At 44.7% G+C, this 16,284-nt stretch overlaps 1 protein-coding gene across 1 annotated transcript in view; it reads left to right on the top strand.

The window, feature by feature from the left end:
* rras2 (RAS related 2) overlaps positions 1-16,284 on the top strand; it is a 44,720-nt gene that overhangs the window by 19,318 nt on the left and 9,118 nt on the right. The window contains exon 2 of the mRNA XM_061813757.1: positions 16,148-16,235. Coding sequence (XP_061669741.1) covers positions 16,148-16,235 — 88 coding nt within the window. The remainder of the gene's footprint in view (positions 1-16,147; positions 16,236-16,284) is intronic.

The following is a 16,284-nucleotide window of genomic DNA, read 5'->3' as shown; positions in this document are numbered from 1 at the left end:
AAGCCGCTACTTCTCTGCATTGAGAGGAGCCAGATGAGGTGGCTGGGGCATCTGATTCGGATGCCTCCCTGGGGAGGTGCTCCGGGCACGTCCCACCGGAAAGAGACCCCCGGGGATGACCCAGGACATGCTAGAGAAACTGTCTCTCGGCTGCCTTGGGAACGCCTCGGGATCCCTCCGGAAGACCTAGAAGAAGTGACCGGGGAAAGAGAAGTCTCGGTATCCCCCCTGAAACTACTTCCCCCATATGTGTACATATATACATACCATACCATGTATATACACACGCACACACAGGTACTGTGGCTTCACACATTCTTGATGAACACTGATGAAGTAGTTTCACCAGTGTTTTGTGGATTGCGTACGCTCTTCCTTCCGGAATCTTTGACACTTGGTCAACTCTGTTTTAGGCTTTGGAAAATGAATCAACCGAGTGGGCCCCTTGTAAACTTGCAGGCCATCTTTCAACAGAATTTCACGTTCCCCAAGGGCATCTGAGGACCATTTTCTTAGTAACATTAACTTTTCCAAGCGCACGCGACTGACAACCAGCATTGCTTGTGGGCCAATACGGTGAGAGGGGCGTGTCAAGCCAGGGGTTAAGACAATGCGGCTATCTGATTGGCTACTGTTGTACGAGTGATTGACAGGTCGGAAAGGTCCATCACGTTACCTGAGTGTTAAATGCTGATGGTACTTAAAGCGGTACTGAACTCCCACTGATGGGCTAACTGGGTGTATACTCGTGTCAGACAGAAGTAGAACCACTTGGCAACCCAGTGCAGAATAGCTGCAGATACCGTACTAACTCAAAACAGTTCTTGTTTTTGTTTATCATATCTTCCTTTTCAGACAATGTGTGTGAGTATTGGAGACAGTGTCTCCTGCGCTCGCTTGGTAAAGTAAGCTGATCATTTGCATTTACGCTGAAGTCTGGGCCTTTGATTTTAACTTGCGAGATGCCTCAATGTTGGCATTAGACGTACAGGTTTTGATCGTTTCACTCACCCCATTGACTTCCCTGAAATCCACCCCACTGTAGGTTGAGACTCGGCAGATGTTGCACTGAGGAAACTTGTATTCTCGACGTGTTATGGCCACCGCGGGTTGGTTGGGGCCGCCATGCCCTTTTCGCCTGAGCCACAGCACGACTGCGTCTCTAATACGATTGCCGCGAGTCGGCCCAGATCCTTTGTCATGTCCGGCCGTGCTCATAATGAAAGTGCGGCAGAATGAATGTCGGTAGAAATGACGCACAGCTGCTTTGCTTGAGGAGAGATCAAGATGTGCAGTACATCCCTGCAGTTGCTGCCAATACCTTATTTTGTATTTTTAAGGTAGAAACTCTGCATGCTGCAGAAATTGTCTGAATTATTCTCAACAGTTCCCGGGTTGTTTACAGGTTGTGACCTGAAAGCAGCTTTACTTGATGAGAAAGATCTAAAAATAGCACTGACTAATAATGTGTGCAATGACGTCTTTGTCATCTGTCAATTTAATCATTATATGACTTTGTACTTGCTTCAATTATGCTGTTAGTTTTTTTTTTTTTTTTTTTCACTTTTGTGCCAATTCACTTCAAAGTCGAGAGCTGTTGCTTACATGTTAGAATTTATTCATTTTATTTATTATTATTTATTTTTTATTTTATCTATTTTATTTCCTCCCACTTGCACATTTTGTCGAGATGCTCAACATAAAAATATCTCGACAGAAATAATTAATGTTCTTATTTAGTCTTCACATTTTTAAAACCAAAGCTGCCTATTGGAGCTGGGTTTGTATGTCTTTTTTTGACGGTGGCTATATTATACTTTTATTAAATATTAATCCTACACATTTCACAAGACTCTGGTGCTCTCAATACGGTACCTGATTATGGGATGCTGCGTCACTGTACGCATAGTTTCAAAAATGTGAAAATTGTGTAAGGACACCTTATTGTTGTATCTATTGGTTACGGCTATTCAAAATGAAAGAGGCCGTAGACTCGTATTGAGCGATATTCAGTGGGTTTTGTTTTTGGTGGAAGTTGGAAAATTTGCTCACGAATAATTCTGTATTGCTGCAATAGAAACAGACTCCAAAATAAAGCACATGCATTTGTCATTGCAAACTTTTTAATAACATCTGAAGACTAAAATAAAGCGAATTTGTGCCACTACAAAGAGAAGATTTTGTGTTAGGCCTTATCCAAACAACAACAATTTTCACACAATCCACAAGAATAGTAAGGGTTGTTCACAAAATCTGCGTCATTCTACTTAATCAGCTTGTAACTCTCTGCAGTCGTAACATAGATCTCCATTTTTTAAATTCCTGCCAAAATGCAGTTATGAAGTGTAGCTAAAGCAACGACGGTACGGAGGGCCGCTTTGAAAGCGGCTATCCGGTGGGCAAAGATCCGGTAAATGTCACCACTTTGATTCAGCGCATTTGATCGGTTTCAAAAAGTCTTTAGATTGCCACACGCGCTGATATTTAGCTGCACGATTGAAGTCTTAATGCCAGGGGTCAGAGGAGACCAGGGGGGGTTGGCTGAACCAGTGGTTAGCTCGCTTGGTGGGGAGGGCTAGCCTACGCTTTCTTCTTCTTTTGGAAACCGACTGGCGCTTCAGACTTTACAATGCCTGTTTGGACAACACAACAGCCCAACATTCAACAAAGTCCCCCCCCCAAAAAATTACGCGTTGTGTATATAAAAGAAGAGAATGGCTTTTTCATACATTTATGCTTCCAGACAATTGAAAACGCCATGGCTAACAAAAAGTATTCACAGAACGTGGCGGTCTTAGCATTTCAGCAACAGATATTTGAACGCAATCAGCGGAGTAACAGATTTAGGCTTATAATGTCACAATGAGGCGGCACGGCGGCTCAGCCGGTAAAGCGTTGGCCTCACAGTTCTGAGGTCCCCGGTTCAATCCCGGACCCGTTTTGTGTGGGTTTTGCATGTTCTCCTCGTACCTGCGTGGGTTTTCTCCGGGCACTCCGGTTTCCTCCCACACCCCAAAAACATGCAACATTAATTGGACACTCTAAATTGCCCCTAGGTGTGATTGTGAGTGTGGCTGTTGTCTGTCTCTATGTGCCCTGTGATTGGCTGGCAACCAGTTCAGGGTGTACCCTGCCTCATGGCTGTTGACAGCTGGGATAGGCTCCAGCACTCCCTGCGACCCTTGTGAGGATAAGCTGCAAAGAAAATGGATGGATAGATGGCTCACAGATCTATATTCTTTGTCCTCTGTGACGAAAGACAATTATTACTGCAACTTACTGAGTACTTAATTCATGTATATCCACTTCTGTATTATCCGTATTATTATCGCAATGTTCATTGATAAAATTATTTAATTCATAAATACAAACAAAACAAAAAAAATATGCATTTTTTGGGGGTGGGAGGTGGGCCGAGGGGTCTGGGACAGATTAATGGGGATTTTGGAGGGTTCTGAGTTATGAATGTGGTTGCGGAACAAATGAAACTTGTATCTCAAGGCACCACCCTGAATATGAATTCTCGCATGATCGCTATAGAGCGGGGGTGTCAAACTCATTTTTCTTACGGGCCACATTGTTGTTCCGGTTTTCCCTCAGATGGCCTTTATAACAGTGGAACAAAAAATATTGATTAATATTTAATCGCCTCATCATATTTACATAATTTATGAATTCGTTTTGGAATTAGACAATTTGGAATTGTGTTTTTCAACTATCCATGGTTGGTAACACAAAAATGCTTGGGATAGCTCATGTTTATCATTTATGATATATGACAGTTTGAAATTTTGGTACAAATTTTTACAACAATCATGGAAATTGGCACTCGAGATTTGGCTTTGGGGGCCACATAAAATCATGTGGCGGGCCAGATCTGGCCCCCGGGCCTTGAGTTTGACACCTGAGAGAGATAGAGGTAGAGTACTACAGTAACAGTATGTGCAAAATATCAAGCCATGTCTACTTTGCACATCCTGGGCTGTGCAGTTTGTTTGGGTTCCTTTTTATGTAACGTCCAGTAGACTTGGCAACAACAAGTGGATGGCGACAAAAACCGTCTTTGCTAAGCAAACACTGCAGCAGCAGAAGCGGCTGGTGTTTATTTTCACACGGAGCGATATTCTCGGGGCCCGTCGCTTGCGACAATGTTAGCGCGACGCCAGGTTTCCCGCCTTGGTCCGAGTCCGGCGGGGCCAAATATCGACTTGCCGTCATCTAAGGACAAGGCGGTGAATAAAGCGAGCGATTATTGATCCCCCGCCATTAGACGCACGGGGAGCTTGTCAGCTTCGCGCTGGGGTTCATCGCGTCGGGCATCGAGCCAGGGCCTGGCCTTTCACTGCACGTCCAATGAAAGCAGTGGACGGCGAACATGCCTCATGATCGTTCATCCGGCTCAATCGCGGCTTTATTTTCTCCGGCGGTGTGCGCCGTCTTCGAGCTGTCCCGCCCTTTTAACGGAATGTTCCCGAGTGGCTCGACGAGCCGGCAGACGCATTGTGTGCTCCCTTTCTTTCCGTGTGTACTGAATAAGTGACCTTTCTATTTTGTATGAGCTCATGGGAAAACTCCAGCGGAAGTTGAAGCTGATCCCTTCCCCTTCTGGTTCTCCCGCTCTCCCGTTCTACATCGTGTGGAGACTCCGTCCTCCGCAAGTCCTTTATATTTCTCGCTCTTTCGCCATTCCGTCTTCCACTTCCCGCAATCTCGCAGGAATAATGGTGCGCACGCAACTTCGTGATTAAGTGATGTGAAACTCAAAAGAAAATGTAAAGGAAGTGTCACAATGTGTTTAACATTTTAACTCTTGGATTTCTTTTTCTAGCATCAGAAATTAAGCATGGGCATTTGATGAAATTAATATTATTTTTAATGGGATGTGAAATCTTAAATTTTATAAACTCCTGTTCGCAATCGCTTAGGTCAGGGGTGCCCAGACTTTTTTTTACCCCAAGATCTACTTTTCCAGCAGCCAGCCTCTCGCGAGTTACCGACGACGGGGGGACGGGGTGGGGGTGGAGGGGGTTATGGGATGCTATGGGCCTTGTCCTGGTCTTCATCGGAGGTTGTGCCAAGGTGGAATTTTCAAATTTTACACCATCTCATCCTCCACTTCCTACTTTCGATTCAGACTAGACCTTTCCCACTCGGAAAAGAGAAAATCTCGTCCAGTTTCACCACTTTTTCTTCAATTATTCACATACTCCGACAGTCATTGCATCTTAAAACAACAGCATTTCTTTTTTAACTTCCTCCGTTAATATCAGAAGCAAACATAAGCAGCATGTCTTGCTCGTCTTTGCTCTACGTTGCCCAGACTGTGTTGCTAACTAAAGCAGCCGTGGTGGACGCTGTCATTACAAAGCACATTGATGGGCTCGTAAGTACGGTATAATTTGTAATTATGAGTGTACGTCTTTTTAAGAGCGTGGGGAAGGTGTGTGGGGGGGGTGTAATTTAAACTAGGAAAAAGAGAGTGTGGCGGAGCAGCGGTTGTTGTTAGAGAAAGTTCCGTGTGCTGCCTAAAAGAAACCAGTGGCTTCCTCTTTTCATTTTTCCAGTACGTATGTGAATTGTGCCGTTGGAAGTAACAACCAGTCATCCCTCACTCATTGAATCACATTGCAAAATGCCACAAACTGAATATCTGTATGTTATACTTTCAATTTGCATTGGATTTTTTTTTTTTTTTTTTGGCGCGCAACACTGAATATCTGCGAAGAGACTGCATCAACAGTGCACAATTTAGAAGGAACATTTTTTGGGCACGCCTTCCCACGGTCGACCAAGACTGCCTCGATCGCGATCGACGCATTGAGCACCCCTGGCGTAGGTGAATACTGGTAATAATGCCTGGGGGAAAAACTGCGATATCTTTACAGCTAACACCAGTTAACATCGTCTTTTTCTTTACTAGTTGAGACGGAATCAACAGCACCTGCTATATGCAGCTAAGTTGCAGACATTTTTTTTTTTTATCAATGATTTTGAGTGTGTATGGATTTAAAAGGCGAGGCCTGACCTGGTGAGTGACTTGGACGTCAGCCGATGAGCGTTGTTTGGCTCTTAAGGCAAGTTTCAGTCATTGTGAACTTTTCAGCAAAACTGCGAATGTGCCCTTTTCAAAACGATTTTGCAAAATGCACAAAACCACTCTGAGCTCATTTTCACACCCACAGCTCGGTTTCGTTGGTGTTTGTGCATCTCTCTGCTGTGATGTTTATATACGCAGTTGACAACACGAGTGCCAAAAAGGAAGGACCCACAAGAGTAGAGGTTGAGTGATGAGGCGCACGATTTCAAGGAAAGTTGCAAGAGTAGAGAAAAAGCTCGCTAAGTGTTGACTCCTGACCTGCAGTCGCAGTACTGTGTGTTTCATCTTAAGGAGTGGAACCATTTAATGTGTTTTGGGGCGCGAGGGCTTTGCGGGAATTGTACGTCTACACACGATCGTAGGGTTTTTGACACATTTTAAGCAATTTGCCACAAATGCTAATTATTAGCCCATGGGCCTATGGAGTTTCCCTCTTGCATATTGGCATTAAGATAGTGGAGTTTGACAGAAACCTTGAGCTGAAAGTTACAATTAACATCACAAAGCCTCCTTTTGAAAAATATCTTTGAATTATATTTCCAACGCTCCCTCTTGGTGCAAAGTGAGTTGGGTCACCTGGCACAATGCGGCGCTTTCATGTCAAGTTTGCGTTGTAAAAACTCGTGTGGGCACTCATACCTCAAGGCGCCACTGTGCTCTCATTCAGACCTCCGTCTGGCACACTACCCACATTTTGCACACCCTTAACATGTAACTAATGCTTTCTGTTATTTGCATCTGAACTGTCAGTTCTCGAGTTAGCCGCTGCAGACCGGTTCAGTCAGCCCACCGACAATAACCAGACTACAAGGAACTGGGATTAAGTGACAGAGATAGAAAACATCTATATTTAGTGTCTGTAAACCTGTTTTGTTGGAGAGGAAGTGGGTACGTCGTGCGAGCATGATGTTGATTACACGCCTACACATATCTCGCTCGCTTTCCCCGAGGCTGGCGACCAACAGTTTTAACAGACAGGATTTATTGCTTCACGTTGTGACGCTGGCAGTCGGGGGGTGGGAAATCCCGACAAGAAACTAAAAGATCCTAGCAGATTTAGAAAGACCGCAAAATATCACTTTTTTTTTTTTTTTTGTGGTGGTAATTGTCATCTTTATAACTGTCAATAATGGTAAAAATGTAGCAGCACAGAGGAAATGTGTTGTGAAATGAATTGGAAAGTTAGTTTCAATCATTAACTTTTTTATTCACTCATTTCGGTAGTCAAAGTTTAAAATTTACGACGAACCTTTTCCCTGAATTTGGTGGTTTGAGAGCAATGCCGTTGTTTTTGCACAAGTGGGATTGACAATTGACCAAAGTATCAACAACTGGCATCAAATCGCCTGGCGATTACCCAGAGTGTACAGTATCTCGCCTCTCCCGCTCACCCGCTACCCTCGTGAGGATTTGGCGCTTTACAAAATGGACGGCTGGATAAGTCCCTCTCTTTTGACGAGCCTTGTCACGAATACAAGAGTTGGATCACCCATGTTTTTACGGTGGAAAGAGGTGCCTTTATTGTTTTCCTGGCGCTTGTGTGTGTGTGCATGTGGGTGGGTTGGTGGAATGCTGGAAGGGAACTGAGCGACGGGTCTGGACTTCGGGGAGGTAGGCGGGGGTCGCAAAACTTATCGGCCGTGACGTCACCGCCGCTCGGCCCGCTGCAGAGGTGGAGTTTCCTTCCTGTAAAACTGCCACCTAGCAACTAACGTCGAAAATGAGTCGCAGATTGCCGCTTGCAAAGGGACCTCACCGAGTATGTGTTGTGATTGACACGACAAGCCCATCCTAGTGCGACTCGACCGCTGAATAGGAATCAAGATCCACGACTGTTATCGACCCTGTTGGATCTGAGGACATTATAGCCAACTGCCTTGCTTGACGGCAACTTTGATATCTGTCTGAAGATTCATTAAAAATCACGAGACACATTATAAAAGGTTGTTGCTGGTAACTCGAAGTTTATAGTTCATGCAAAATGCCTCTGTTGATTCTAATGCGGTTAAAGGGGAAATCCAGTGGTTTGCATGAACAATGTATCCAATAAGTCATGTAACGTACTCTATTTTGACAATGTGATGTTAAATACGCTATCATTTATCCGTGTTTTGAGAATATTTTTATCGACAATTACGAATTTTCAGGGGCACTGCCATTTTCGCTAGCCACGTGACCTACGTGAGAGGATGTGACGCGTTACATGACGCAACAGAGGCTCGATTATATGGGACAGCATTTATGCCCAGCGCTGAGTTCTCGGATTTATCCTCATCTGATGAAGAAAGAGCAGTATCGGTTTATCGGGAAGACTGAGGAATACTTCCATACACAGCCGTGAGCTCGGATGCTCGGTTGATCGGGAAGACGGACGAAAACTTCCATTCACAACTGTGAGCGGCACTGCTCCGGGGCTCGGGGGAGCCGTGAGCTCGCTCCCCGAGCCTCGTGAGCGAGCTCCTGGGCTCGGGGAGCAAGCGCACGGTTCGGTCGCTCGGTTGATCGGGAAGACCGGCTGTGCATGGAAGTCTTCCTCCGTCTTCCCGAGTGGCGGAGCCGCTCACTGCTATGCCGCTCATGGCTGTGTATGGAAGTATTCCTCCGTCTTCCCGATCAACCGATACTGCTATTTCTTCATCAGATGAGGATAAATCTGAGAAATCAGCGCTGGGTATAAATGCTGTCCCATGTAATCGAGCCTTTGTTGCGGCACGTAAAACGTCACATCCGCGCACGTAGGTCATGTGACTCGCGAAAATGGCAGCGCCCCTGAAAATTCGTAACTGTCAATGAAAATCTTCTCAAAACACTCTTAAAAGAGTTGACGTGGTCAAAATAAAGTACATATTACATGACCTATTGGATACACTGTTCATGCAAACCACTGGATTTCCCCTTTAAATATAAACTAGGTATGCATCCTATTGGTGCCGATACTTTGTCATTACACTACTCGGTACTAATAAATATTCTCCGATACGACACAGCAATACCACATGACCATCCTACCAGACTTTACAGGGAGGTTGTGGCGATGGAAGTGGCCGCCATCTGGCAAGTACCGACTTTTACACGCCCCCTAACATACATGCAGAGAAGTAAGCGATGGTGTAAAAAGTAATTACTACAGTTGTCCTGTTGCAGTCTTGTTTTCTAGCTTTATTCTCAAGAAGCAGATTTGCATTTCATTTTAATTTATTTTGTAGGGCTCTAACTAGTATTTCAAGTACCTCCACGTTTATTTTATTGTGAAGCATGGGGGGGGGGTAATATGCCACAACATGTTCGTCATTTACACGTTGGAAGTAGAAGGTGAAGCGAAGCTATTTAGTTGATGGAGCGGGAACATGGCGATGGCAAGAAGAAAACTGTGAGGGAATAAAAGATGTTTTTTTTTTTTAATTTTTTTTTTTTGCATGTGATGTGTAATCGTTGGAACTGTCTGCCGCTCGGGCAACCCCTTTACCAATTGGCCGAGACGTTTTAGTAAAAAATTGACTCGTCTTGACCCAAAAATTAAGAGATGTGGAATCATCTGTTTACATTCCATGTTTATTCTTTTGGCGGCCCGGTGGAGCAACTGGTTGGATCGTTGGCCTGACGTCCAGGGTTCAAATCCCGGCTTCGCCTGTGTGGAGTTTGCAAGTTCTCCCCGTGCCTGAGTGGCTTTTCTCCGAGCACTCCAGTTTCCTCCCACATCCCAAAAATATACAACATTAATTGTACACTCTAAATTGCCCCGAGGTGTTATTGTGAGTGCATCTGTTTGTCTCAATGTGCCCTGGGATTGGCTGGCACCCAGTTCAGGGTGTACGCCGCCTCCTGCCCGTTGACAGCTGGGTTAGGCTCCAGCACACCCCTCGACCCTCGTGAGGATAAGCGGCTAAGAAAATGGATGGATGGATGTGTATTCTGTTGTGAACATGCTTGGTCCTCGTGACAGCTGTGCAGTGTTTCCAAGAAATCCAAATTCCTGGAATGTCTTAACAGTGAAAGATGTCAAGGGGACTTGACTGTAGGAAGTTTTCCAGGTTCAGTCAAATCTCCTCACGTTTGCACCATGTGACATTTCACGAAAACTCTCTTTCATTACATTTTCTATCCCTTATCCTGCTCGGGGTGGGGGGGGGGGGGGTCATTGGTGGCTTGACAACATGCAGCAAACATAAACATTTTAATACTCGCACTCTTCAGTTGACCCTGACATGCATGTTCTTGGCTCGTTGGGAGGAAACCGCAGGACCCGGAGGACACTCAAACGCCGCGCGCAGAGATTCGAGGCGAGCTTTTAAGGCGGAATCTTTCGACTGTGACGCGGTTTTCCCCACTGCGTGCGTCGTTACCATGTTGCCTTCACATAATTGTGGTTCAATGTTTGGTTCATCAGTCAGGCGGCAATATTCTGGGAATTGTTGGAAACATTCATGGCAATTATGGCAGATTTAGGGGAATTAACGGGTACATACCGGAAATTTTCCAAATTAAAAGTTGGTAGGAAGCTATAAAATAAAATATTTATACAATTAAATATATTTTAGCATAATCCTGAAGAGAGGGTTAATGTACCTCCAAGTAATTGTAATTCCTTTTCATCAATTCCCAGCTCATTCACTTAAATTCCCTTCATCCCCCCCAAGCACCCCATCATAGCTTCATATTGAAATGGATCCATTTTGCACCCCTTTGCAGTTTAAGTCAGGTCCCGTGATTGTCTGCTGAGCAATCCACGGTATCGTCCGACTTTTGGCCAAAGTCAGCTTGGATCTGCTTCAGTTCACCTGAACCTTAAGAGGTAAAGTTAGCTCAAGTAACATCCATCCATCCATCACTTCTCCGGGTCGGGTCGCAGGGGAAGTAGCTTCAGCAGGGATACCCAGACTTCCCTTTCCCCAGCCACTTCTTCCAGCTCTTCCGGAGGGATCCCGAGGCGTTCCCAAGCCAGCCGAGAGACATAGTCTCTCCGGCTTGTCCTGGGTCGTCCCCGGGGTCTCTTTCCCAGAACACCTCACCCGGGAGGCATCCAGATCAGATGCCCAAGTCACCTCATCTGGGGAGTAGCGGCTCGACACTGAGCCCATCCCGGATGACCGAGGTTCTCACACTATCTCTAAGGGAGACCCCAGACACCCTGCGGAGGAAACTCATTTCGGCCACTACCTAGTAACAAGTAACAGACACGGCAAAGCCTGACAAAATCACTGCTGTCATTCTGTTCTGAGGCCTTATGGGAAGAGTAGCAAGGGTGGGGGGGTAATTCATATCTCAAACTTTTATTACATACCGGTTGCTTCTGATGTGGTCATAACCGAAGGTGTCACAGGTGCTCCAGTATTTCTGGAAGTGACTCAGACTTTCATTCCTCACCAGTTATTGGTAGATCCTCTGAGTCATGTCGCATGTACTTCTCAGGTGCCCTATAGAAAATAGCTCCGGGGTTGTGGCGGTGTATACCGCTGTCTGACTTTGACAGAAACAGGAATAAGAAGAGGGTTGACAGCAAGCGGTGCGGCGAGAGACGACTGGGAGAGGAAAAACACGGCCCTGTCGTTTCTTTTTTTTTTTTTTTTTTTTTTATGTCTCACTCGCCGTCGCCTTCACTCGGTTTTAGTTTGGTCGTCTGAAGACACCTGGGGTTTGCTGCAATGGAGCACGGTGTTGCACGCAGTAATGCTGGTGAATTATTGAAGAGTAGTGAATGGACGTGAGTCAGGCCTTCGCACTTGCGTGCCGCAGACTGATGGAGGAGTGAGAAGGAGAGATTACCTGCTTCCTCATTTTGGTCACCTTTTTTAGTGACACGAGTGGCATGTACTGTATTGCAAACCAACGTAAAGCTTTTGCCCCGGTCAAGTCTGTTCATACGAAACGTCACGGACCAGCTGGCGGAGAGCAATAACATTACCTCGCTATTGCATTTACACGTCAACATATGATAGAACAATACTCACAGGCATCTATTCTTTATCGTGATTGAAAAATGACAGCTATTACTGGTTTGGTAAACCAGGGGTTGTGGGTTCGTATCCCACTGGGGCCTCCACTCCCTGAGAAGGGTTGCGTCAGGAAGGGCATCCGGCGTAAAAATTGTGCCAAACATATATATGCGTTCATCTCAGATGACACGCTGTGGTGACCCCGAAAGGGACAAGCCGAAAGAAACACACACACACACACTGCAGTGTACTGAATCTTTTGTGAAAAGCTCCTTCTCTTAATGTGTGTATTATACTGCTCCCTGGTCGCACACCAGAAGGAGTAGCGCAATGTCAATTGACTTGAAGCAAAAAAAAAAACAAAGTACCGTAATTCTCAGCCTACAGAGCGCACCTGGTTACAAGCCTCACCGAGTACATTTGCAAAGGATATACTATTTGGTACATACATACGCCGCAGCTGTGTAAAAGCCGAAAGTGCCCACATTGAAACCCACACTAAAAAACGGGATATTTACAAAGACATACAGTACACAGAAAGAGTTTACGCTAGTACAGCGATGGCTAAAACTAGGGCTAGCACTAACAGGGGCGGTTAAAATAAAACTTACCGGTAAATATCACTGAGACACGGCAGCAACACGCTAGCACAGCGCTAACGCTAGCGCACCCCTAACAGGGCCGTAAAAGTTTCTTCCTCGGCACATATATTCCAGCGGTCTCACTCTTACCTTTTCCGCTCGAGTGCCTCCTCGCAGCCGTTGGAAAAAAAAACGCACTAATTAGCCGCATCACCGCATAAACCGCAGGGTTGAAAGCGTGTGAAATAAGTCGCGGCTTGTAGGCCGGAAATTACGGTAAAACAAAAAAAGAAAAAAAAATGGAACAAACCTGTTTCATTCTTTACATTCTATTTAAATGTGTCATTACTGTATTTCTTTCTGAAGTACATCTATTTAAAAGAAAAATGGCATAAGTTGCCACCAGAAGTGACGTCACCCCCAAGTGTCTTTTCAAATCCGGGTTAAAAACTTTTTTTTTTTTTTAAGAGTAGTTCAATTTTCAGTGGTATTTCTTGCACTAATTGTATTTTTTTCAAATGTTTTTATTTGAATGCGTTTAATCGTGTGACCCGCATTGAGTTACCTTGTGTGTGAAATGCGCTATGTGAATAAATTTGCTTTGCTTTATTTAAAAAAAAAACAAACACCTTATCAACGGTGGTGAGGGAACAATGGTGTTGTGAGCAGACCCGATTCATTGTTTTCGGTGCCATTAGGGGACAATTACTGTTGTTAATACAGCTGTTGTTGTGCCCATTGTTCTCTCGTGCTTGCACGTGTGGTTTTTGGTTGTTTTTCGTTTTCTTACATACATATCAAATATGTGAGGCGTGCCGTTCTTTACCTGTCGCTAGTGCCTCGTTATTACTAAGGTTCTTCCGGTGTAGAAAACTCTTCCTGATGAAAGTTGCAACAACTTTCTGAAAATTGATACAAGTTGGATTAGCACCTCATTTAATCTTTTTAAAAGTACAATCTAAGGTTTCTCACTGGTATTTTGTCTTCCTGCCTACCAAGTAAGTGGAACTAAATTAAAAAAAAAAAAAATGCAATAAATGGGATTTGCGTGTTTAGAAAGCAGCATTTTGCATCCAACCCGCAGTGTCCGTTCATTCCTGAATTTGCGCTGACGTGCGGCGTGGCACAAGTTGACAGCTGAGCACTTTTTCGCTGGTCCCGAGGAACACCGTGTGTTTTACGTGCAGTTTGATAATAAAGGCAGACGTCACTGAGGTGTTGCAAGCAAAAACAAAAAGTCCAGAGTAAATGTTTCCTTTCTTGCCAGTCTGTTTGAAGCAAAAAAAAAAAAAATCTCTTACACAAAAGCTTTCGAGCAAGCCTTTACGTGTCTACGCTTTAAAAAAAAAAAGATAAAAATAAATGATCTGTGTTTGATATACTGAAAAATATTTGCCATGATTTTCCTTTCATCAATTTCATCTCAGCTGCTGTGTCACATGACGTGCAAACGTCGTATTTCATTTTTTGTTTTCATAGCGGAGAGTTTGCTCCAGTCAAAATAGTCTCTTCAGAATGTTCTGTGATGGTTTTTCTCGTTGGTCTCTGCAGGGGGTTCACGTCAGAGCTGCTACTTTGGATGATAGAGAAGAAGCAATGTCGTGATCACTGCTTGTCTTGTAACTTGTTGTTTTTGTCCCTCTTCCACCAGCTTTGACCCCCAACGTCGTACAACCCAATCTTACAGTGGCTGATAATAAGTTAGGGATTCAACAATGCAATGTTTGCAACCTGTGGATTGAGTAATGGGATAAAAATGGATTTTGGATGATTGAACAGAACGAGTTACATGTAAATGTAAGGTTCGGGTATTATTTTTGTCCACTTGGGGCCGTCATCCTGACGTTCTATTGTAGTATCTTCGACTACAGTGATGAAAATAAGTATTTGAACACCCTGCTGTATTGCAAGTTCTCCCACTTAGAAATCATGGAGGGGTCTGAAATTTTCAGATTTTTTTTTCTTTTTTTTTTTTTAACGATTTATTTGTGTGATCCAGGTGCAAATACGTATTTGAACACCTGATAAAACCAATGTTAATATTTGGTAATTCCATAAACTGTGTTTAGAGGAAGACGAATGATGAGTTCATCCCAAGAACACCATCCCTACTGTGAAGCATGGGGGTGGTAGCATGCAAGATATCACCTCGTGGGGTCTCAATGATCCTTGGAAAGGTGAGGAATCAGCCCAGGACTACACGACAGGACTTGGTCAGTGACCTGAAAAGAGCTGGGACCACCGTTTCCAAGGTGACTGTTGGTAATACGCTAAGACGTCATGGTTTGAAATCTCTCATGGCACGGAAGGTTCCCCTGCTTGAACCGGCACATGTCAAGGCCCGTCTTGAACTTGCCAATGACCGTTTGGGTGATACAGAGGAGTCATGGGAGAAAATTTTGTGGTCAGATGAGACCAAAATGGGACTTTTAGGTCATAATTCCACTACCCGACGAATGATGAATTCCATCCCAAGAACACCATCCCTACTGTGAAGCATGGGGGTGGTAGCATGCAAGATATCACCTCGTGGGGTCTCAATGATCCTTGGAAAGGTGAGGAATCAGCCCAGGACTACACGACAGGACTTGGTCAGTGACCTGAAAAGAGCTGGGGCCACCGTTTCCAAGGTGACTGTTGGTAATACACTAAGATATCATGGTTTTGGAATCATGCATGGCATGGAAGGTTCCCCTGCTTAAACCAGCACATGTCAAGGCCCGTCTTAAGTCTGCCAGTGACCATTTGAATGATACGTAGGAGTCATTGGAGAAAGTTTTATGGTCAGATGAGACCAAAATGGAACTTTTTGGTCATAATTCCACTACCCGACGAATGATGAATTCCATCCCAAGAACACCATCCCTACTGTGAAGCACGGGGATGGTAGCATCATGCTCTGGGGGTGTTTTTCTGCACATGGGACAGGACGACTGGACTGTACTAAGGAGAGGATGACCGCGGCCGTGTATTGTGAGATTTTGGGGAAAAACCTCTTTCTCTCAGTCAGAGCATTGAAGATGGGTCATGGCTGGGTCTTTCAACATGACAATGACCCGAAGCACACAGCTAGGAAAACCAAGGAGTGGATCCGGAAGAAGTTTATCAAGGTTCTGGCGTGGCCTAGCCAGTCTCCACACCTAAACCCAAGAGAAAATCTTTGGAGGGAGGTGAAACTCCGTGTTTCTCAACGACAGCCCAGAAACCTGTCTGATCTAGAGGAGATCTGTGTGGAGGAGTGGGCCAAAATCCTTCCTGCAGTGTGTGCAAACCTGGTGAACAACTACAGGAAACGTTTGACCTTCATTGTCTGAGCTTAAAATAATTTGATTCATCATTACAGCCCTATTTGTTTTTTTGGAATAAAACTTTAAAACTGTCTACTGGTCACAATACTGTTTCTGTTACAGAACAAAATGTTTTTTTTTAGGTGGTACTAGTAAAAAGTATGCAATGACCACATCCTGTCTATACCCATCACTAGTTTTGATTTGTTCATGTCATATATTGACCGGCGTATCTCTTTTGTCCTGCAGTCGTACTTTGTCACGGACTATGACCCCACGATCGAGGACTCGTACACCAAGCAGTGTGTGATTGACGAAAGGGCTGCGAGGCTGGACAGTAAGTGCCACCCCGCCGCACTGATTCAACGCATATAGTCATTCACGCA

Source organism: Syngnathoides biaculeatus, chromosome 3, assembly GCF_019802595.1.
Source record: "Syngnathoides biaculeatus isolate LvHL_M chromosome 3, ASM1980259v1, whole genome shotgun sequence".
NCBI classification, from domain to species: domain Eukaryota; kingdom Metazoa; phylum Chordata; class Actinopteri; order Syngnathiformes; family Syngnathidae; genus Syngnathoides; species Syngnathoides biaculeatus.
This window is presented reverse-complemented; position numbering and strand designations above follow the sequence as displayed.